This window comes from Aquarana catesbeiana, linkage group LG02 (assembly GCF_042186555.1).
Source record: "Aquarana catesbeiana isolate 2022-GZ linkage group LG02, ASM4218655v1, whole genome shotgun sequence".
Taxonomy (NCBI): domain Eukaryota; kingdom Metazoa; phylum Chordata; class Amphibia; order Anura; family Ranidae; genus Aquarana; species Aquarana catesbeiana.
The window spans coordinates 306581108-306603196 of record NC_133325.1 but is presented as its reverse complement, the minus strand read 5'-3'; the positions used below and the strand labels follow the sequence as shown (position 1 = coordinate 306603196).

The window sequence follows — 22089 nt, the reverse complement described above, 5'->3', positions numbered from 1 at the left end:
GGTGGTATTGATAGGCAGCACTGGTAATGACAATTTATTGGTGATTTATAGGCGGCACTGTGGGCACTGATAGGCGGCACTGTGGGCACTGATAGGTGACACTGAGGGCACTGATAGGTGACACTGTGGGCACTGATGGGTGGTACTGTGGGCACTGGTAGGTGGCACTGGTGGGCAATGGTAGGTGACGCTGGTGGACACTGGTAGGTGATGCTGGTGGACACTGGTAGGTGACTTTCCACGATCGGGACCGATGTCCCTCACGCAGCCACCGGTAATCGGCTTTTTTTTTCCTCCTCACGCTACCAGCATGAGGAGGAAAAATAGTTTATTTATTTATTTATTTTATTTTATAGTCTATTTACATCACATGATCAGCTGTCATTAGCTGACAGCTGTTCACGTGGTAAGGGGTCGGGATCGACCCCTTACTCCGATCTGTGATCAGGTCGAGTCTCATAGACTCGCTGATCACGCAGCGCACCATGCACGCCCTGCAGGGGGCGCGCAGGCCACTCAAGCATGGGAAGACGTCCAGGGATGCCCTCCCGGCAAATTAAGTCCGTGCTTTAGCCGTCTTTCCGCTATAGCGCGGACGGCAAGTGGATAATATACTTGGCTTTGTTATTATTATTTATTTTATTTGCATGGAAGGAATATCTTTGTATTTTGTGATTAGAGGAAGGTATTTATTATAAAAAGCTCTTAGAAGGTACCTAGCGCCCATATTTCATCACAGTTCATTTCAGGTTTTGTTATACATGCACGTTTTTGGTTCAGCAGCAGGGGTATCTTATACACAGTTTATATAAAAGTTATATATTTGCTGCTCTTTACTATTTCAAAGTTCGTTCATGCTAGATAGTATATAGTAGCTTTCAATATACTTCCAGCACCGTGACTAATGGTGAAGTGGAAGGAAAATGATAAATGGTTTTCATAATTTTTTACAAATAAATATCTGAAAAGTGTGGTGTGCATTTGTATTCAGCCCCCTTTACTCTGATACCCCTAACTAAAAGCTAGTGGAACCAATTACCTTCAGAAGTCACCTAATTAGTAAATAGAATACACCTGTGTGTAATTTATGCTTAGTATAAATGCAGCTGTTCTGTGAAGCCCTCATAGGTTTGTTAGAGAACCTTAGTGAACAAACAGCATCATGAAGGCCAAGGAACACACCAGACAGGTAAGGGATACAGTTGTGGGGAAGTTTAAAGCAAGGTTAGGTTATAAAAAAAAATCTCAAGTTTTGAACATTTCACTGAGGAATGTTCAATCCATCATCTGAAAATGGAAAGAGTATGGCACAACTGCAAAACTACCAAGACATGTCCAACTAAACTGACAGACCAGGCAAGGAGAGCATTAATCAGAGAAACAACCTAGAGGCTCATGGTAACTCTGGATGAGCTGTAGGGATCCACAGCTCAGGTGGGAGAATCTGTCCACAGGACACCTATTAGTCGTGCACTCCGTAAATCTGGCCTTTATGGAAGAGTGACAAGAAAGCCATTGTTGAAAGAATGCCATAAGAAGTCCTATTTGCAGTTTGCCAGAATCCATGTGAGAAACACAGCAAACATGTGGAAGAAGGTGCTCTGGTCAGATGAGACCAAAATTGAATTTTTTGGCCTAAAGGCAAAATGCTATGTGTGGCAGAAAACTAACACTGCACATCACCCTGAACACACCGTCCTGTGAAACATGGTCTAGGCAGCATCATGTTGTGGGGATGCTTTTCTTCAGCAGGGACAGGGAAGTTGGTCAGAGTTGATGGGAAGATGGATGGAGCCAAATACAGGGAAATCTTAGAAGAAAACCTTAGAGTAAGCAAAAGACTTGAGACTGGGGTGGAGGTTTACTTTAGAGCAGGACAATGACCCTAAACATACATCCAGAGCTACAATGAAATGGTTTAGATCAAAGCATATTCATGTGTTAGAATGGTTCAGTCAAAGACCAAAACCTGAATCCACTTGAGAATCTGTGGCAAGACATGAAAATTGCTGTTCACAGACGCTCTCCATCCAATCTGACAGAGCTTGAGCTATTTTGCAAAGAAAAATGGGCAAAAATGTCACTCTCTTGATATGCAAAGCTGGTAAAGACATCCCCAAAAAGACTTGCAGCTGTAATTGCAGCGAAAGGTGGTTCTACAAAGTATTGACTCAGGGGGGCTGAATATAAATGCACATCACACTTTTCACATATTTATTTGTAAAAAATGTTGAAAACCATTTATCATTTTCCTTCCACTTCACAATTATGTGCCACTACCACTTTGTTTTGGTCTATAACATAAAATCCCAACAAAATACATTTACGATTTTGGTTGCAACAGGGCAAAATGTGGAACATTTCAATGGGGTATGAATACTTTTTCAAGGCACTGTATGTGTGGTTTGTTACAAGCCATTATAGATGGCATTGTTTCAGATCATCTCAAAATGTAATATACTTTAAAATTACATATGCAGGAAAATCAATATATATCAATTAGTTTGCATTGCAGCGCATACCTTTTTCCTATCATTCCCTTTTCTATATATTTCTAAGATTTGAGGTTATCAAAAATGAATTCATATAATTCATAAAGAAGAGCAATTTAAAAAGATTTTAGGTGGACTCGCTTTTACAGGCAAACCAAGCTATGTCAGTATCTTTTGGTGATAAAATGGATTTAAAAGACAGGTGGGAGATTCTCCAAGATGCAGAGCTTTAAAAACTCTTAAGGGTTTAGAAGTTCACGTTAAGGCTAAGAATGTACATTTTTGCTTGTATAAGAAACAGTGATGACCTTGAGAAATAACACGGTCATTGACAATGAACATTTTTTCTATAAGTGCATCATTATACAAGTTTTAGTGTGAATATTTCAATCATTGTATTATTATAAAAACATGAAAAATGTGCTGTATTAACATGTAACACCACAGACAGCGGCAGTGAGTACACTTCAATGACTTCATCTGAGATCTGCAATTCTATGGGCAATTTTGATGCAGAGCATAAGGGCCTCTGACTTTCTAACTTTTAATCACAGGACAATCAATTTCTTTGAAACTTTAGGGAAGGTTTATAACCTCAATAAGTTTTTCATTGTTTTCTGTGCCATCTCTAGGGTTCACCCACTATTAAGATGGGAGTGATGGGAAATGAAAAAATGCAGATGTAACCACAACAGATACATATTTTTTTTTACAATCTTTCTGTTCCCCTATTCCAGCCCCATCCCTTCCTTTTCCCTCCTTCCCTAGTATTCCCCCTTCCCATTCCCCTCCCTTTTTTTGCCTCCCCCCTCCACTGCCCCCCCCCCCCCCACTTTTTCTTTCCCAACCCTCCCTTCCCTTCCTTCTCTGGTGTAGTGGGGGTTTAATAACTCAATTAGTTATGTTATTAAATAAATACATTAGTACCTGGTTATGTGACTCCACTTACTGCCCCCTGTGCTCGCCGTGGGGGAGTGCCCTCGGGTACCCCTGATCCTCGCTGTCCCTATTTGCCTGTTCTTTTTGGGTAAGCAACCATCATAACCCCTTTCCTCACTTATCATGTATACATTATTTGCATTGTGGTGATTGAAAATTGTATTGTTTTAGATGAATTATGTGTAAATCCTCCTAAAGAAGCGGTTTTCACCACAAAACATGTAGAGGATTCAGCATACTTCCAAAGAGAAACTACATTTCATCAGCAAATACCAGCTTGGCATGTTAAGGATCTTTGAAATGTCTTTGTCATTATGGCATTTTATTTTTATGAACATATGTCTTTGTTTTTAATCATGGATAAATAAAATTTTATATTTTATAAATGTTATTGTAATCCTTGAGTACCGAGATAGTCCATTTACACCTTGGTTGGGGGCACATCAGGGGTGCTCCTAAACCTCTTTCCAGAACTCGCTTGTTATGTTGCTGGTACCCCTCCTTATCCCTATTACCCATTTCTATACCATACACAACAGATACAATGAAGTCACGTGAGCAGTGACGCAACGCATCAGGGAGGAGTCAGGTGTCGTCACTTCTGGTCGCGGCCGAGACTGGAAGTACTGTGCTCTGTGCTGTTTTTCCAGATTTTAAATGTAAGGTACTGCATTTTGTTTTAATAAAATTGTGTTGAATACTACACAATGGGGATATTCCTTTATATTGCATGCCTCCACCATACTTGCCAAGTTTGAAGCCTTCCACCAGAGACCATGCGTGACGATCGGAGGAGATCGATTGATTGTTGGTTCCCATCTGCTTCCAGACTGCAGGCTTGATTAGACCCGTAGGGGTCTCTAATAGAGGTGAGAGGCTGGGGGAATCGTGTGGCGCACCACAGATTGTCAATGATTGGAGGAATCTGAAACTGATCATTTTATGCACATGCACTTTTGTTTTTGCATGAACTGTTATATGAAGACGTATTTCCACTGACGCTGAAAATTTATTGCACTTGTTGGACTATGCACTTTTATTTATTTATTTAGCGTTTTTTCACTTTTTTGCACTTTATGCGATTTTTTTCCATTTATGCGATTTTTTTCACTTTATGCAATTTTTTTCAATTTTTGTGGGGGTTTTTCACTTTTATGCACTTTAAGAGTTTCATTGGATTTATGTCTTATTATTGGAGCCTTACATCATTATTATTTTGCTAGTTTTTTGATGTCACATTGAAGAATTGCCACTAGTTATATGCTTAGCCACACTACTTGTGCTAGTTGCTCATACTATTTATGCACTTTAGTTAGCGCCACATATTTCTTATAACTTTAATTATTTTTTCTGTGTGGGAACACTTTTATATGTTTGGCGGCTTCTCTTATTTCTGTATTTTTAAGTGTTTCAGTTCTCTTTGGTTTTGCTTCTGTTCAGATACAATAAAGAAATCTTCCAATATAAGACATATTTTCTGGTGTAAGCTGTATAGAGGTTTAAGCCATTCTTTAAGCCATTTAGATATGCATTAAGTTCTGTAATAAAAATGTTAATGTAATCTTAACATATTTTACATGTAGAAGTAGAAGAAAAGTGTTCAATCCACTGAAAAAATTCACGTCAGTGCCCCTTCCCCCTCCCCCACACCACATTGCAAGGTTTAATTGCTCGTTTTGTATAGCGGAAAGGAATATGATGCAATACTTACTTTTTTCCTTAGTACTTTCCACAATACAATGCCATTCCTCAACCACTTGAAGCCATTTTGGCATCATCACAGACAATGCAGGACCAGCAGTCCTGCAATGTATGTAAAGACATCAAGGACCAATTTACAAACCAGGAGCAGCAGCTGCCAATGAATAAGGTAAGTATTGCTTTATTTCTTCTTACTAGACAAAGTGAGCATTTATTCTTGGCAGTGAGAGTAGAAGTCACTGCTGTGTGAAATTTTAGAGCTGATGGAGGTGAACCTGAAATAGAATTAAGAATGGCTCAACCTTCATATCCAAATTGTGCTCCAGGGTCACTGGTCTAAACAGCCAGGTTCCTGCATACTTAACAGCATAGTCGGTGATCAAAGCTGGAGACCACATACAATCCTCAATGCCCTATTATTAAAATCAGCAGTGTCTCTGACACTGACACGTGTTAGCATCCTGTTGCAGAAATAGAGGTTTCCTCCATATCTGCAACAGGATGCTAATGTGTTTAAGCCAAAGCCTAAATAATAGCTCACATGTCTACCAGCACCATTTATAAATGGTGGCTGATAGAGGGGGATTTGTACAGCCAACGATTGGCTTTCAGATGGAAGTAATTTGGATGGCTGTAAAGACTCCCAATCAGTTTCATAGGCCAATGAAGGTGTCATTCTTTCCCCACTCAGCTGCCCCTGCCATGTATACTAAACTCCTCTGTCCGACCTGAAGACTAGGGACTGGCATAGCAGGTGTCAGTGGGTGGAACAAAGGGGGACCAGAGAATGTCCATTTCCTTATCTCAGTTTTGGTGAATAATTGTCTCTCTTGGGTCCAGTTGTCACTTAAATCGGTTGCTGTTACTGAAGCTAAGGCCTCATTCACATGGACATACCAATCCATACACCCATGCAAAGGGCCGTCTTCGTCCGCTTTTCATGCAGCCATGTGCAGGCAGTCTGCTCAAATCAATGACAGGATGTACATCTATGTGAGAGTGATACACGGTTCAGAACACAGTCTTGTGTCAGCCTATCATTGAACACCTGTGTATACCGTGTGGGTGAAGATGGCCCTTCGCACAGGTATATGGATCGGTATGCCTATGTGAATGAGAGCATGATCTGTTCTTCATGAGCTTCAGTGAACAATAGAATCTCAGTGAAGAGAACCTGTTATAAAAGTATGCTATTGGGTACCACAGTTTGATGCCATTTAATGCCCATTTTTAAGGCTTGATGTTTTGGGCATCTGTTTACTTGTTACAACCTCATCTTTTTATATTTTACCGAAATGTTTGGTTTGTTTGCTCTAAAATTATATTTAGTGTATTTTTTGTTACTGAATCTGCACTAATATGTGACATAAAAAAGTACACCTATCACCATTTTTATCCACAGGGTCTTTGCTTTCAGAAAATGTTTACTATTTGAAGAGTATAACTCTTCAGGCCTAAAATGCACAGTTTAACATCTGTGCAAGAATGGAAAAATGGTTTTGGTAGAAAAGTGTTAAAATTAGATAATTTAATTGTTTTTTTTTTAAATGTTACAGGCATTTCAAAAGTAGATTTAATTGATTACGGCTTTAAATCATTTTTAATAGATCTTATTAAAATAATATCTGTTGATCCATCCTGCCATAAAGGTCATCAATCAGGCACTTCCTTTATTAGGATGACAACACTCTGTCTGTCTCCAAACTAATTTCCTGTATTGTCAACCTGTAACATGTTCTTTTGGTGGAGACTATTTGAGGTCCTGCTGACACTTTTTGGACATGCATGCAGCGCCATTGCCATTATGAGGAAGCTTAGCCTGAGCAAAGATATGTAGCTATTGCTGCAGAAAATACATGTAACAAGAAAGTGGCTGAAAGAGGCTGGAGGTGATCAGCATCACAGATATTCAAAAAAAGATTAAAAAGGTGAGAAGAAAGGGCATGACCGTGCTGTTTTTAAAGGGCCCGTGCCAGGACCGGAAGCTCCCATGCGCATGCGCAGGAGTGACGTCACATGACTCCAGCCAGTCACAGGCAGGGATAGCATGGACATCAAGGGCTTCGTTTGCAAGTAAGTGCAACATAATGGGCTAGTATGCGATGAATACTAGACCATTATGCTTTTACTTTGCAGGGGGAAAAAAGAGGAAGTAAAATCCATCAGGGTTTACTTCCTCTTTAAGTGGTATCATTCCATTACTTAGTAAAGGAGTTAAAAACACAGGTGTAGACAGCAATCAATGCAATTTTTTAGGGCATCAAAGGTCTAATTTAATAGTAAGCATAATAAAACTTCAACATTTAAAGAAAACACAACTTGCTATACAATTAATGATACAACAGATTTTTACTTCTGTAATATGTTTAAATATTTCATACATAATAGGGCTTGCCTTGTCAACTTCATGCTTTATTTAATGGCCGGGACTTTAAATTAAAGGGCATCAGTCAGCAACCACAGAAGCTAAAAGCTCCAGTAGCAGTTGCACAGTTATTGATTGAAAGGTCATGTTGGCATCTGTGACAGTCAGTGACATAAAATAAGAAAATAACCCCATACATTTGTAGCTGTAATACTTTAATAAGCATTGGTTTGCATTATTAAAAACTGGAAAACTATACATATTCTCTTTGAAGTGCTCTAGCTTTTGCTTACAATGAAAATCAATTTTCATCATTTAAATTCCATCAATAACAAGCTTGCATTTATTGCTAACTTCTGAATTTCTTGTCAATGTAAACGGACAGAAACAATGAATGACAAGCTTGTAGCATGAAAAAGGTTTTCATTATACTGTGTAATTCAGTGCTAATTCAATGCACATCAGGGAAATGATTAAAATATAAGCTGAGTGACCTTTTTTGCAATTCTTCTTAAAGTGATACTATCATTATTTTTATATTTTTTTTATATTTTCTTTGATTTGCTATGCTTTCTCTTAACTAATATTTTTTGATTCTGTTTTAATATATGCTTTTTATATGCAAAGTTTTTATTAAATTGTTATCATTATACAACATATGCCCAGCTGCCCATCAAAAGGTCTATTAGTTTAACTTTTTGTATAACAAAGTAAATATGTAGAAGCTTTGGTCTCATCGCCCTAATAGGTGGGGTATCTGGAGTCACTGGCCCTCATTTTGGAAAATATGGAAAGGTGTCTATATTCACTCAGATAAGATGTCTCTTTCAATCTGTAACTGATTTGGAAATTTATTTTTAGCGATTGACTGTGATGACTAACATCAGTCCTGTACAGTGGTTCATTTTATTGCTGTTCTCAAAATGTTGGATTTACCCTTACTTTCAGTCCTGATGACAATGTTCATTGTAGCAAATAGAGAGTGAATCACCCTAGAATGGACAGAGCAATATAAACCCGATAGAGGATCTTAAACCTTATTGTCACTGAACGTCCCACACTCCACTTGAGTGCTTCCGTCAGTATACCACTTCCTCCCAGTCTGGACGCAGATATCAGATATTCCAACCGCTCATAAGCACAAAACAAGGCAACACTTGCTTAGATGCTAACATGGACTATTTTTTATTTAGAATCAAAATTACAAGACTTTCTATGCCGTTGGAACCTCCTCTAACAATCCAACTGTAACCTAATTAACATGAGCTAATTATCTAACATGACCTTTTGCCCAGACTTGTGGTCACCGAGCTTCACACAGTACATTATACATTATCATAAGTACAACCACAGGACATTTTCACAATAGCAGGAGCTAATTACAATTAACAATACAAACAGTGTTCTCCCCCCCTCCTCAGCCTAGTCATCAACAACTATAGTAGGAGTAGACTGTTCTTCTCCTAGCCAGTCCTGGAGGCTAATGTGATCAGCTCACTCAATTAACATGTTGAGTTCAGAATCAAACAAACCAATAATAGTCTTTACATATATATCCTGGGAGATATTGGGGACAAATATTACTGTCCCATTTTAAGTATTCCAAGATATATTTTCTCACTCACCCTGTGCCAGGATAGCACAGGGTGACTTAGACATAAGAGGTGTATGGGGAGCTGAAACAAGGGCATCCCCTACTTTCCAAGGGAGTTCCACTGGCCCTCCCGTCACACTTATTACTATCAAAAGCCACCAATAACACAAATTGAGGTGGTTGCTTCAGGCTGAACATAGTGGGGGAAGACACTGAGCCCAGAGTGTCCAAAAAAAAACACTTTTTCCTCCGTGCATTTTTAGCTCCTAGGCCACACAAACACAAACCTGGACCATAGCAACCAATGACATTGCATGGTCTAGTCATCTGTGTCCTAGCAACTTATGACCTATGTTGCAGGCTTCAGCATTCTACCAACCATTGTCTCTGAGTGTGCCCTGCTGCATTGTGTGCTTTATTGCCAGAACGCAAGCAGCCCTTGCCACACATGGTCAATGGCTGTTATGGTGCAGGCAGTCATCTTTGTCCTAGTAACTACTGGCAAACACTGACAAGGTGGCAAAAATGTCTACCTCAGCTGCCATCTGCCCACAGCATGGCCTTGCCATGATCACAAACTAAAAAGAACAAACATTTTTAGATAGTACATACCAGGAGAGCCTTTTTTTATCAGTTAAGTGTGACATCCTTAAAGAATTTAAAAAAAAAAGTGCAAGCAGAGACCAGAGCAACCACATCCAACTACTCCTTGCTGACATTGATCACATACATGTAAAAATCTGCAATTTTTTTTTTTTTAGAAAATTACTTAGAAACCTCAAGCAATATATACCGTATTTTCTTAAAGCAAAGTCCCTGGATGATAAAACGGTGGGTGTTGAAATTTTTTATGTCAAACAATATTTGCGCAGCAGTTTATCACATGCAGATTTTCAGGAAAAAATACACTTTAATAAAATTTATAGAAAATGAAGCTGGCATGTGTATGGCATGAATTTGTCTCGGACTCTAAAAGTACCGAAAATGCAAAGAAAAAAGCCCAAGGGACTTGGGAGACACAGACAATGAATATAAAATGTACAAACATTATTTATTCAAACACTAAAATAGTTTGTTCACATATCTTTAAAATCTTGGAACAAATTTAGTGAATACAAACACAATGTAATACCCATTTGTTAGGGAAATATAAAAGATAATGTTACACCAAGTAAATAGATACCAAATGTCACCGTGGAATGGTGACAAACTACGGTACATTAGATTATCCATAAGCAATGTTTTAAAAGCCTTTACATGTTATCAGTTTAGCATTACACAGGAGGTCTGGTGCTAGAATTATTGCTGTTACTGGAATGTTCATGGCGATACTGTGAACATTCCAGTGATGTTCACTGCGATTTTTATCAACTTTAATACTATCATAAGGGATGAACAGCATCCCTTGTGATAGTATGGGCCATGACAAGTTCTCATTATGGAAAGATTTAGGGTCCATTAGACTGAGATCAGTTTGATCGGTTTGATTGGCTGCCTTACAAGCTGCCAGCTGGGATTAAGAGCACTAAAGTCGGCCATAAATGGTTCAAATCTTGGCCGAGATTCAAACCATGTATGGGCAGGGTGGTTGTCCCCCTGAAGCTGTATAGCAAGCCTGAATGGTCTGGTATGAATTTTATGGGGACCCTACGCCATTTGTTTTTGAGTGGGGTCCCTATTGACAAAGTTGATCGCTCTCCCAGCTAGGATGGCTAACCCCCACCCACACTGACTGTGTTGATGGGAGAATCAAGTGATTTTCTTTCCTGCAACCCATGGTCGCAGGAAGGAAAGTTGAATCATCTATGAACGGCTTAAAAAACAACACTGCACATCACCAAAAGAACACCATACCCACAGTGAAGCATGGTGGTGGCAGCATCATGCTTTGGGACTGTTTTTCTTCAGCTGGAACAGGAGCCTTAGTCAAGGTAGAGGAAATTATGAACAGTTCCAAATACCAGTCAATATTGGCACAAAACCTTCAGGCTTCTGACAAATCATACTTCAGGCAAATCATACCTAAGAGACAGCAAACAGTTGATTACTGAGCTTAAAAATCTAAACGTCAAAGAAGAAGATATACTCGTAACAATCGATATCAACTCATTATACACCAATATTGTACAAACAGATGGCATTAATGGAGCAGAATGGGCCCTATACCAACAGACAGACCTCAAAGAAGAACAAATCAAATTCCTCCTAGAAGGACTTAAATTAGCAATGAGCCACAACTATTTTTGGCACAAGGGAGACTACTACACTCAAGTGAAAGGGGTAGCCATGGGGGCTAAATACGCCCCGAGCATTGCTAATCTATTACTCAATAAGTGGGAAGAAGAACAAATTTACAGTACCAACAGAAGTCATCTGAAATTTTATCGACGATATATAGATGACATTGTAATTATCTGGGGTGGTACTGAGGAAGAGTTACAAATGTTTTTTGACGAATTAAACCATAACATTTATGGTTTATCCTTTTCTGGGAACTGGAGCAGGCGTAACATTAACTACCTCGACCTCCAGATATTTAAAGAAGATGGACACCTTAGCACAAAGACGCACTTTAAAGATACAGACAGAAATGGCTACATCCCCACTAGTAGTTGCCATCACCCAAAGTGGATTGGAAACATCCCTAAGGGACAGTTCATGCGGATACGCAGAAATTGTAGTAACATAACTGACTTTGAGGAACAAACAAATAATTTGATCAAGCGATTTGTGGATAAAGGATACAAAAAGAGGGATTTGCTGACATTAAAAGAACAAATAAAGAATATGGATAGACATAAGTTAATGGAAGCAACACAGAACACCCACAAGCGGGATAAAAACAAGTCCTTGGGTCTTGCTTTTCTGACTGGATATAACACACAATACAGATCAATAGAATCAATTGTCAAAAAACACTGGCCCATTTTACAGTCAGACCAAGTTTTAAAAACAGTGTTACCAAAAAAACCCATCTTCATTTATAGGAAGGCTGCAACCCTTAGAAATAAACTAGTGCACAATGCACTTGACCCCCCGAAACAAATTAAAATAGGCAACAATTTAAAAGGCTTTTATAAATGTGGAAAATGTCTACCGTGTAGAGAAACCAAAAAAACAAACAAAAAAATTATGAAGTTCAAGTCCACAAGCAACGGCAAAGAGTACACAATCAGGGACCTAATAACGTGTAACAATACACACGTTACTTATGTGCTAGAATGCCCGTGCCGTAAACAGTATGTGGGACGCACTACCAGAAAACTGCACATTAGAATTAGAGAATACGTCACAAACATAAAGAACGGTTTTATAAAACATAGCGTATCCAGACATTTTAGAGATCATCACAATAGGGACCCCAGTGGTATGCTTTTTTACGGAATTGACAAAATTAAAGGACACTGGAGGGGTGACAACAAGAAAACAAAGGTGTCACAAAATGAGACCAGATGGATCTTCCAGCTAGACACACTTCAACCGTCTGGAATGAACATAGATGTGGATCTCAATTGTTTTCTTACCAATTACTGAACGCCTTTTATAAGAAACCCCCCTTTTCTGATGATAAACGCTCCTTATCTCTTTTTTAATGATAATGCTCCTCTCTTTGATGATAATGCTCCCCTTATTGGCTAACAAGTTATTCAAAATACTTTTAGTATTCTAACATACACCTACTACCTGTCTGATTATAACTGGTACATGATTTTCTTGTCTCGCTTTTTCACATAATTTTAAACATATTTTTATCTATTTTTATATATATCTTCTTAATAAAAAAATTTTTTTTTTTTTTTTTTTAATTTTATTTTTAGCATTTTTTAGCATTTTAAATATAACTATTTGCCTGTTTGTATATCGTATTGCTAGGATATATGTCATGTCATTAATTCTGTAGAACCACAATTTTAATATTTTTAATATGGTTTAGTATATTACTGTTGTCTATATTACTATTGTCTAGGTTTCCTAAGTAAGGGCAAACCATTTACTACACACCTATATTCTGTGCGGGAGAATTGTGCATAAATAACGTAATAGTTACTACTGTGACACACATGCAATGGACCCATATATTAGTAAGGTGTCACCAGGAAACCAGCGCTGTATCAGGCTGTTCCACGGGGATTTAATCACTTCATTGGGGCTGCGGGCTTCGGTCTGCATTGTCCCAGGGAAAATGGCCGCCGACACACAAAAACATGGCCGCTGGTATGGGGCTGCGGGCTTCGGTCTGCATTGTCCCAGGGAAAATGGCCGCCGACACACAAAAACATGGCCGCTGGAACACAAACACATACCAAATATGGCCGCTGGAACACAGGTGCACTAAGGACCGCACAGCATATAAAGATAGGGGAGACGATGCAGGGACCACGCTCCCGTAGAAGTCCGAGTGACGAAACGTACGTAGGGCGTGGCCTTTGACTGAATGCCTTGCTGACATCTCCCTGCAAAGCTGACGCTTAGGAACATCTTTGTAAGCATTGTACACCGCTCATTTTTTCCATTACAATGTGAGTACCCTTTTTATCTGACCTAATAAATAGTGGTTTTAAACGGTTTCACACTATGGAATCCTTTCTTCTTATGTCCTTATGATATCATCCTGGTCCTGGTCTTGCCAAGCACTGCTGCACAGTGGCACATACTGTGACTACTCGTTACCCCTGCAGGGGATATACAGCTGGTGAGTCTCTGCACAATCACAACGCGAGACACCAGCACTGGATTAACACCTGTTGTATGCTTTGAGGAATCCCACAAAGGACGCCTTTTTTCACTTATAGTGCACCGGGGACTTACCCATATGAACTGTTTACTATCATAGAACCATTTGCATGGCACGTGTGTTTAGCACTTTTCAGAGTGACCTCTTCATAGGGCACTTGTCACTTTGTTATTTGCAACGTTTGTAGAACAACATTTTAATATTTATTTATTTAGCACTAGACACTTTAGAATTTTTTGCATGTCACGTGTGATGTATTTATTGCAACTTTGTGTTTTCTAGTGTTTAGACACAGACCGCTTCATGCTCTTAGCAGTGGTTAATACTGTTTTTTCCTTTTGAGGGAATATAGCACTAGACACCTTGGATGCGATTTATTGCACTCATTATGCTTCTCATGTTTAAATCACCAGTCACTTTAACCCACAGGAGTGGTAATAACTGCCATACATATTTCACTTAAAGGAATACACACGTGACACTTTTGATAAAACTGTATATATGCAGACATTTCTTCTGCAACTTTGGGACAGCGCCACACTCACACACTTTTCTTTTTTCACTTTTCTGCTAGAAACCTGAACATGAAGAGGAACTTCATGGTTCAGCATGACAATGACCCAAAGCATACATCCACATCAACAAAGGAATGACTTCACCAGAAGAAAATAAAAGTTTTGGAATGGCCCAGCCAGAGCCCAGACCTGAACCTGACTGAAAATTTGTGGGGTGTTCTGAAGAGGGCTGTGCACAGGAGACGCCCTCGCAATCTGACAGATTTGGAGTGTTTTTGCAAAGAAGAGTGGACAAATATTGTCAAGTCAAGATGTGTCATGCTGATAGACTTGTACCCAAAAAGACTGAGTGCTGTAATAAAATTAAAAGGTGCTTCAACAAAGTATTAGTTTAAGGGTGTGCACTTATGCAACCATATTATTTTAGTTTTTTATTTTTATTTGTATTTCCCTCAACCTTAAAGATTTCAGTTGGCTGTTAAACTGAGTTGTACAGTTTATAGGTCACATTAAAGGTGGAAACAGTTCTAGAATGGTTTATCTTTGTCTCTTTTTTTTACATCACAGAAACCTGACATTTTAACAGGGATGTGTAGACTTTTTATATCCGCTGTAAATACCGAGGGATAAATTGATATCACCATTCATGATATCAAACTTTTTTAAAAGATTCACTAGCGTTGACATTTTTTACAGTATCATTATGAAAAGATGGCAATCAGCCATGTAACCTGGCATGTAAGTACCAACCCTTAAGATCTGGATATGTGCTTCTAGAGAGGAGTCCAAAAATGGGTTTCCCTTTAAATGCATCCGTTGGGTGTTAATAGGTATCCTTTACATAATCAATACATTTCCTAAGTCTCCAAGTGCTATACATTCCTGTGTAGCTGAATTGAGTAAACATTAATATAAAGCAACTGCACTGAAAACATCTCAAACATTTTTGTCTTTTTTAAACATACAAAATTATGTAATCAGACGTAGAATTGCATTTTTACTAGATCTCATGAATGGCAATTATTCCAAAATATGCAGTCCTTTGACCAGAGGTATTATCACCTTAGTCAGAATACTTGTCTGTAAATAAACACACACACACACACACACATATATATATACAGTATATATAAACTGCAAGCATGCTGTAGTCTGCAATGCATTATCCCAGTGCTCTCATATGAATGTTCATTATCTGAATTGTCTATATACCACAAAGATTTGTCTGGCAAGAAGTATATATTACAAACATACCTTGTGTCATAAATGGCATAGAGTTTTCTGTGTTCCTCAACTGCATTCCTGCAAGAGAAAATAGGTAAGTTTAAGTACAGCTTTTGGTATATTAAAGTGAAGAAAGCTTGTTTAATGTTAAATTAAATGATTGAATTGTAAAATGTTTTCTCAAAGGATTAGCAAATATATCAAGCATGAACTAGTACAAATGCAAACATACTAAAACATTTTCTGTTAGTCAGAGACTCAAATTTGTGAAGTTTATTATTACACATAAAAAATTAGCAAACCTCAATAAGCACAAAATAAACTAATTTTACTCAGAATTACAAGAAAAAACTTCCCTCAACAATTGCTACTTAGAGCCTTATTTTCCATTAAAAATGAAAAGAGGAAATAACTCCTAGCCCAGTTCTCGCATTTTCAGCATCAGTGAAATGCTAAAACAAGGAGATCATGATACCAGGAAAATGTAAGCAGTTCCTCAGCAGAAGATTCTATGAAAGTAGTGATTTGGCATCACTGGTACCACAGAAACCCAAGTGACGATGTACGCATGTGTGGAATTTCTTGTTTGCACACGTGGAAGGCATGCCTCTGTTTTTTTTTTCAAATAAAAGGTACAAATGAACTTTGGCCAATGTTAATAATGTTAATGCTTTGTGAGGTGAGAATGAATAGAGGCAGGTGTACTCAAAAGATCAAAAAATAAAATTTCTGCATATGTATGCATGTGTCAAGTAGTGGCATAAAGTCAATATAAAATGCTTATTATATGACTATATTGGATATACATCATGGTTGTTTGAGCGCTTTATTAGGGATGAGCTCTACCTTCCGTCTGAACAAAAGTTTAAACATTCATTTCACAGGAGTCCAATATTATATATAGTAGCAGTATTTCTGCTGCTACTATAAATGACAGCTTCCTGCCACCTGGCCCCATGCATTACCATCCAGGAATCCCCAAAAAGTACATCGCCAACCAAATATGGCCACATGGCAATGACCCTGACCAAATATGGATTATTTCAATTTATTTTTAGCAATGGGGCCCCAGGAGATGTAATTTAGCACAAGACAGCAATGGGATCTAATGCATCCATCGGTCGGTGGTATTTTTCTTTAGGTGGGCATTGGTAATTATGATTGAAGTGGATCTGCATCACTGGACAACATGGCTAGGGATAGCTGTACATCATGGGACATGTTTGCTTGTTTTTTTTGGTAAAATATTTATCAAATATTGTGTTAATGTGTTTATTTACTGTTCTCTTTTTTTGTGTGAATGAGTAGGGGTACATGGAGGGGCCTGGTTTCTGGGTGCCCTTTATTGTTTATGAGCCATGCTAGTGGGGAAGAGGTCCTTCTCCTCGTCAATATGGAGATGAGGCTCTTTGCAATGTTGAGAGCAAGTAGCCTGGTATGGATCAGGAGGGGAGGACATGCTAGTTCCCCTTCTTTCCTGGTTTGCCAGGCTGCAGGTCTGGTATGGATTTCTGGGGGGGACTCTAAGCTTTTCTTTCCCTATTTTTTTTTGTCCCCTTAAACTTTATAGCAAATCTGAACAGTCTGGTATGAATTTTATTGGGACCTCACGCCATTTGTTTTTGCATGGGGTCCCTATTGACAACCATATCAGACCCTCATCGAGGATAAGGGTCTAGCGTGTTTTTTTAGGGGAACCCCGTGTCATTTTTTGGGGGGTCCCTTATTAACATCTACATATATCAGATCCTCGTGTCCCCAAGGACAGCACCCCCCATGCCATTTGTTTGACAATCCCTTGTCTATTAGGCCATTACTGTTTTTTTAACATTCAGCTCCCCATGACATCAATGTAGTTCAGATTCAGCACCTGAACTTTAGACATGTTCTGCGTGCCTCTCCCTCGAACCAAATCCAGTTGCATTTGACTCATCCATACTCTTTAGCTATACGGTAAATCTTATTTTCTTATTTTCTTAAATCTTATATATTTTACTTATGACTCATTCATGGTATGACATAGTAAATGTATGAATACAACAATTAAAGCATGGGCTTTTTATTGATATTGCTGTGAAAAGAATAGGCAGCGACAAGCATTAGCATGACAGGGTCTGGTATGGATTTTTGGGGGGACCCCCACACCATTTTATTTTAAATTTTGATGCAGGGTTCCCCTTGATATCAATACCAGGCCTGAAGGGCCTGGCATGGATTTTGGGGGGACCCCGCACAATTTTTTTTCAAATTTTTGGTGCGAGGTTCCCCTTAATAATCATACCAATGGACTGGAGGGGACCAGTTACATTTTTTTTCAATGATTTTTATGGGGATCCCACAATTCATTACAGCCGTGAGCAGTTTTGAATGACATTCTTTCCTTTTAGGATTGTAATTTTGCTGCGGGACTGTTCTAAACATGGGAAAGATGCTCTACTTTATAGGCATAGTAAGGACACCCCCCAGGCATGATATTTAAATGAATATTTCATTTTTATTGTTTCACTTTAAGCATTCTTAAAATCACTGCTCCTAATAAAAATGCCATTTTTAAACCTTTTTTTTGCATTGATCCATGTCCTCTGGGGCAGGACCCGGGTCCCCAAACACTTTTTATGGCAATAACTTGCATATAAGCCTTTAAAATGAGCACTTATGATTGTTCATGTTTGTGTCCCATAGACTTTAACGGTGTTCGCACAAATTTTTTGCCTGTTCGCAAGTTCTGCTGTGAACCGAACCAGGGGGTGTTCGGCTCATCCCTACTCTGTAGCTCCTGCTGGATTTTGCTTCTAATCCCCTCGTGGAGGCTGCCATTTGTGAATGGACATTTTATGGTTAAAAAAAACACAATTGCTGTGATCTTTTTATATGGACTATAAACTGAAGGACTTATGAATAAATGGTTGTGGAACCATTATTTCTTATGGGGAAATTTGCTTTGATATACAAGTGCTTTGAAATACAAGCATGTTCCCGGAACTCATTATCTATACAAAGTAACACCTACTACATTGTCTGTAAATGTAATTTTGCTTTGAAAGGGAGATGGGGGATGCGGGAAAAACTTGCAAATGATTTGAAATACAAAGTGCTCAAACACTAAAATGTAACCTTTAACCCTTAGACGGACCTTAAAATTTAATCAGGAGCCAACACATCTCATTTAGCCTTTACATTTATTCCGAACCTTAACCCTAACCCAAACATTAGTTCAGTTCAGAGCGCAGAGATTTCAGCACTGAAAACTACCTATCCAAGATACAAAAAAAATAACATATGTCACGGAACAGGATAGAAGTGACTTTAAAATGAAGAGAGAGAGAGCAACAATACATTATACACTCTACAGTTTTGAAGTACACTCTTTAGTTTTACAACCTAAAATGAGATTTTTTTTTTTTTTTTTATTGTTTTAAATTAAAAACAACTTCTTGCATACAAACCTGGTCAAAAGCAACCTCTTCCTAAATGCAGGAATCCCAGCATTTGGTTAGGTTGAAAACCAATTCCATTCACATGGAAAGAAAAATTGTGTTTCTGCTGTGTTCCTGCTTTTGTATGGTGCTGTTGTTTAATTTTACTGTCAGGTGTTTTAAAGCATGGTAATGGTTACATTATTCAGAAGGACAATTTTTCAATTAAAGAATAGGTCACAGGAAAACGACTTTCTACTACCAATTGTACACTTCTAAAATATATTTTCGGGAAGTGTGCTATTATTCTATGTCTCATTGTATCTTTTATGCCTCATTGATACAAGCAACCATTAATGGTAAAAAAAGGTGGTTGAACTGCAGTTTAACCACCATCTGACCACCCACTTAAAGCGGAGTTCCACCCAGAAATGGAACTTCCACTGTCAGAATCCCCCCCCCCCTCCCCCCCGATGTTACATTTGGCACCTTTGGGGGGAGCAGATACCGGTCTAATCCAGGTATTTGCTCCCACTTCCGTGGAAATCTACGCCATGCCCGACCCCTCCTCCACCCCCCCGCACTTTCTTCTGGGAGACACACAGGTCCCAGAAGACAGCAGGGACCACTCAGAATGCGCATCGCGACTCGCGCATGCACAGTAGGGAACCAGGCTGTATGCATTTATGATGCAGCAATATCGCCTCCCTAATGCCTGCCAGCCACTGCTTTACCACCGTCTGGTAGATACCTATATATATGGGTCCCAATCTGCTTTTGTGATACAACACCTTGGACCTTTGAACACCACTACCAACTAAGTTCCACCAGAATATGGTAGAGACTGATGTGACTAGTGACTTTGTAGTGTGCCATTTCTTTAAAGTGTAAGTTTGGTCAAAAAAAAAAAAAAAAGAAAATCAGCACAAGGGACATTCCTTACTATATATCTAATGAGTCCCTTGTGCTGCTAGCTTACGGTGGATGACTGAAAGGTTACAGCAGTGGGAGTAGGGGAGTATTCATGGATGATGTTTTCAAGGAATCCAGGAAACAGCAGCACAAGAGACACCTCAGATTAATAGTAAGTGCATAGTTGTGTGCAGCCTATTACAGTAGGGTGTGCACCCTAAAGTGTATATATATCTATATATAGATATATATCTATATATATATTCCTTGAAAAAAAAATCTATATATATATATCTATATATATATATAGATATATATATATATATATATTTATACACTCTTCCTTGTGGCATTCTGCCCCACCAGCACATTACCTCCTTGCCTGCAGATTCAAAGTTCCACACTTGTCTTATAAGCAGTGCCACTCAGTGGGAGATCTTTCCAATCTCCCCTCCAGCACAGAGAGTGATAAAGCCAATGCGAATGGAGTGATTAGGGTGTGCCCAGACACATCCGAAAAATACCCTGTGCACATGCTTATGAGTAAGTGACATCCTTTGTGCTGATTTTTTATTTTTTTTACGTTGAATAAATTTAGATTTAAAATCTTCAATTCTACTAAACATGACCGATGAAAACTGAAAATAAGAAAAAATAAGGCGGATGCCTAATATATGTGTTTCCCTTGATGATGTCACATGTTTAATGATGTAATGCTTAGGGCGGGGCTGATGATGTCAAGCCGCATGGCAGGAAGTTTGCAATACGCCATCTTGTGAGTGTCTAGAGAGGCTTTTTGTCTGCAGTGCATTAGATTTGCACTTTAAATATGAGTTTTCAATTTAGTTTTTAATAAATACTATTGGAAAACTTTTACGATATCATACTCTATCTTCCATATCATACTCTATCTTCATTTGAGTTTTGCTGTAAGAAATATGATATGATGGAGATGGAGGATGGAGATGGATTGAATTGAATTCCTGAGATGATTGGATCTGGAGAAACATCTGAACTTACACCTACCCGGTTTAAAGGGAAAAACGTTATTTGACCTAACATTTATTACTCAAATACTGGAGGTGAGGGTATTTGTTGGTAAAATAGTTGGTAGAACAGCATTAATCGATCAATTTGCATGAATTAATTAGGATATGAATAACATCTCTGGCGTGTATATATATATCAGCACTGATTCTTTGAGCCACACAGACTACATAGGAGGATTACACCACACTTACTGGTTGATTAATGACATTCGTTAATAAAGAAAGTATTTAAGTGAATATTTTATTGATGGAATTTGTTCTTTTGATGTAGGTTTTGTAACGTTTGATCACATACAAGAAGACAGCGCTGCACTGAGATAACCATATACTGTAGTTGGATGCCCAATAGAACCAATCATATTTCATCTTTCATTTCCAGCTAGTGAGGGAATGATTTAACATGGCATTTGGCTATATTGCTATAGGGGCTGAATAGTTTTTTTTATATTAAGGAGCTGTTGAAATTGAAATTACGAGCTAAAACCAAGTAACAGTATCTAGTACTAGATACCCTCAATTGGTTTTGCCTTTCCTGAAAACCCTATGAAGTTCAGCACAGCCTTTTGAAAACAGGACATCTACATACTTCTGTCTAAAAAAAAAAAAAAAAAAAAAAAAAAAAAAAAGTATTTTATTCCTCATTAAAAGTGGTTGGGCAGGATCAGGCAAATATTTTTTGCATGGTCCTGAATCCATCTATGCATACGTGCCACCTAATTTAAAACACAAATACAATTTAGGGCCAGTTCACACAACATGCAGTCCACTGCATTTTCTTTCTGCATCAAAGTAGGTTATATGGTCTTTAATGGCATAGTTCACACCAGTGCTTGCAGTTCCAGAAAAAAAAGTAGAAGATGCTGCATTTTTCCTGCACTGGACTGTACTGGAACACTGTAAAAAGCATTAAAAAACACACTGGAACACACCGGAACGCACCTACATGCACCAAAAAATACACTGGAACACACATATCCTTATTTAAGTTTAAGAAAAAATAGAGTGAAAAAATGCACTGGACTGCATCAAAAACTCACCAAAATACGCAAAAATGCACTGGAACACATCAAAACCGCGCATGAAGAAAAGTATCTGGAATGCATCCGGACTGCGTTTCTATGGTGAGAACTGGCCCTTAGTACAATGT

General features: G+C 38.5%; 1 protein-coding gene across 1 annotated transcript in view; it reads right to left on the bottom strand.

Moving 5' to 3' along the window:
• GABRB3 (gamma-aminobutyric acid type A receptor subunit beta3) overlaps positions 1-22089 on the bottom strand; it is a 682386-nt gene that overhangs the window by 330833 nt on the left and 329464 nt on the right. The window contains exon 2 of the mRNA XM_073614636.1: positions 15596-15643. Within this exon, the coding sequence (XP_073470737.1) occupies positions 15596-15643 (48 nt within the window). The remainder of the gene's footprint in view (positions 1-15595; positions 15644-22089) is intronic.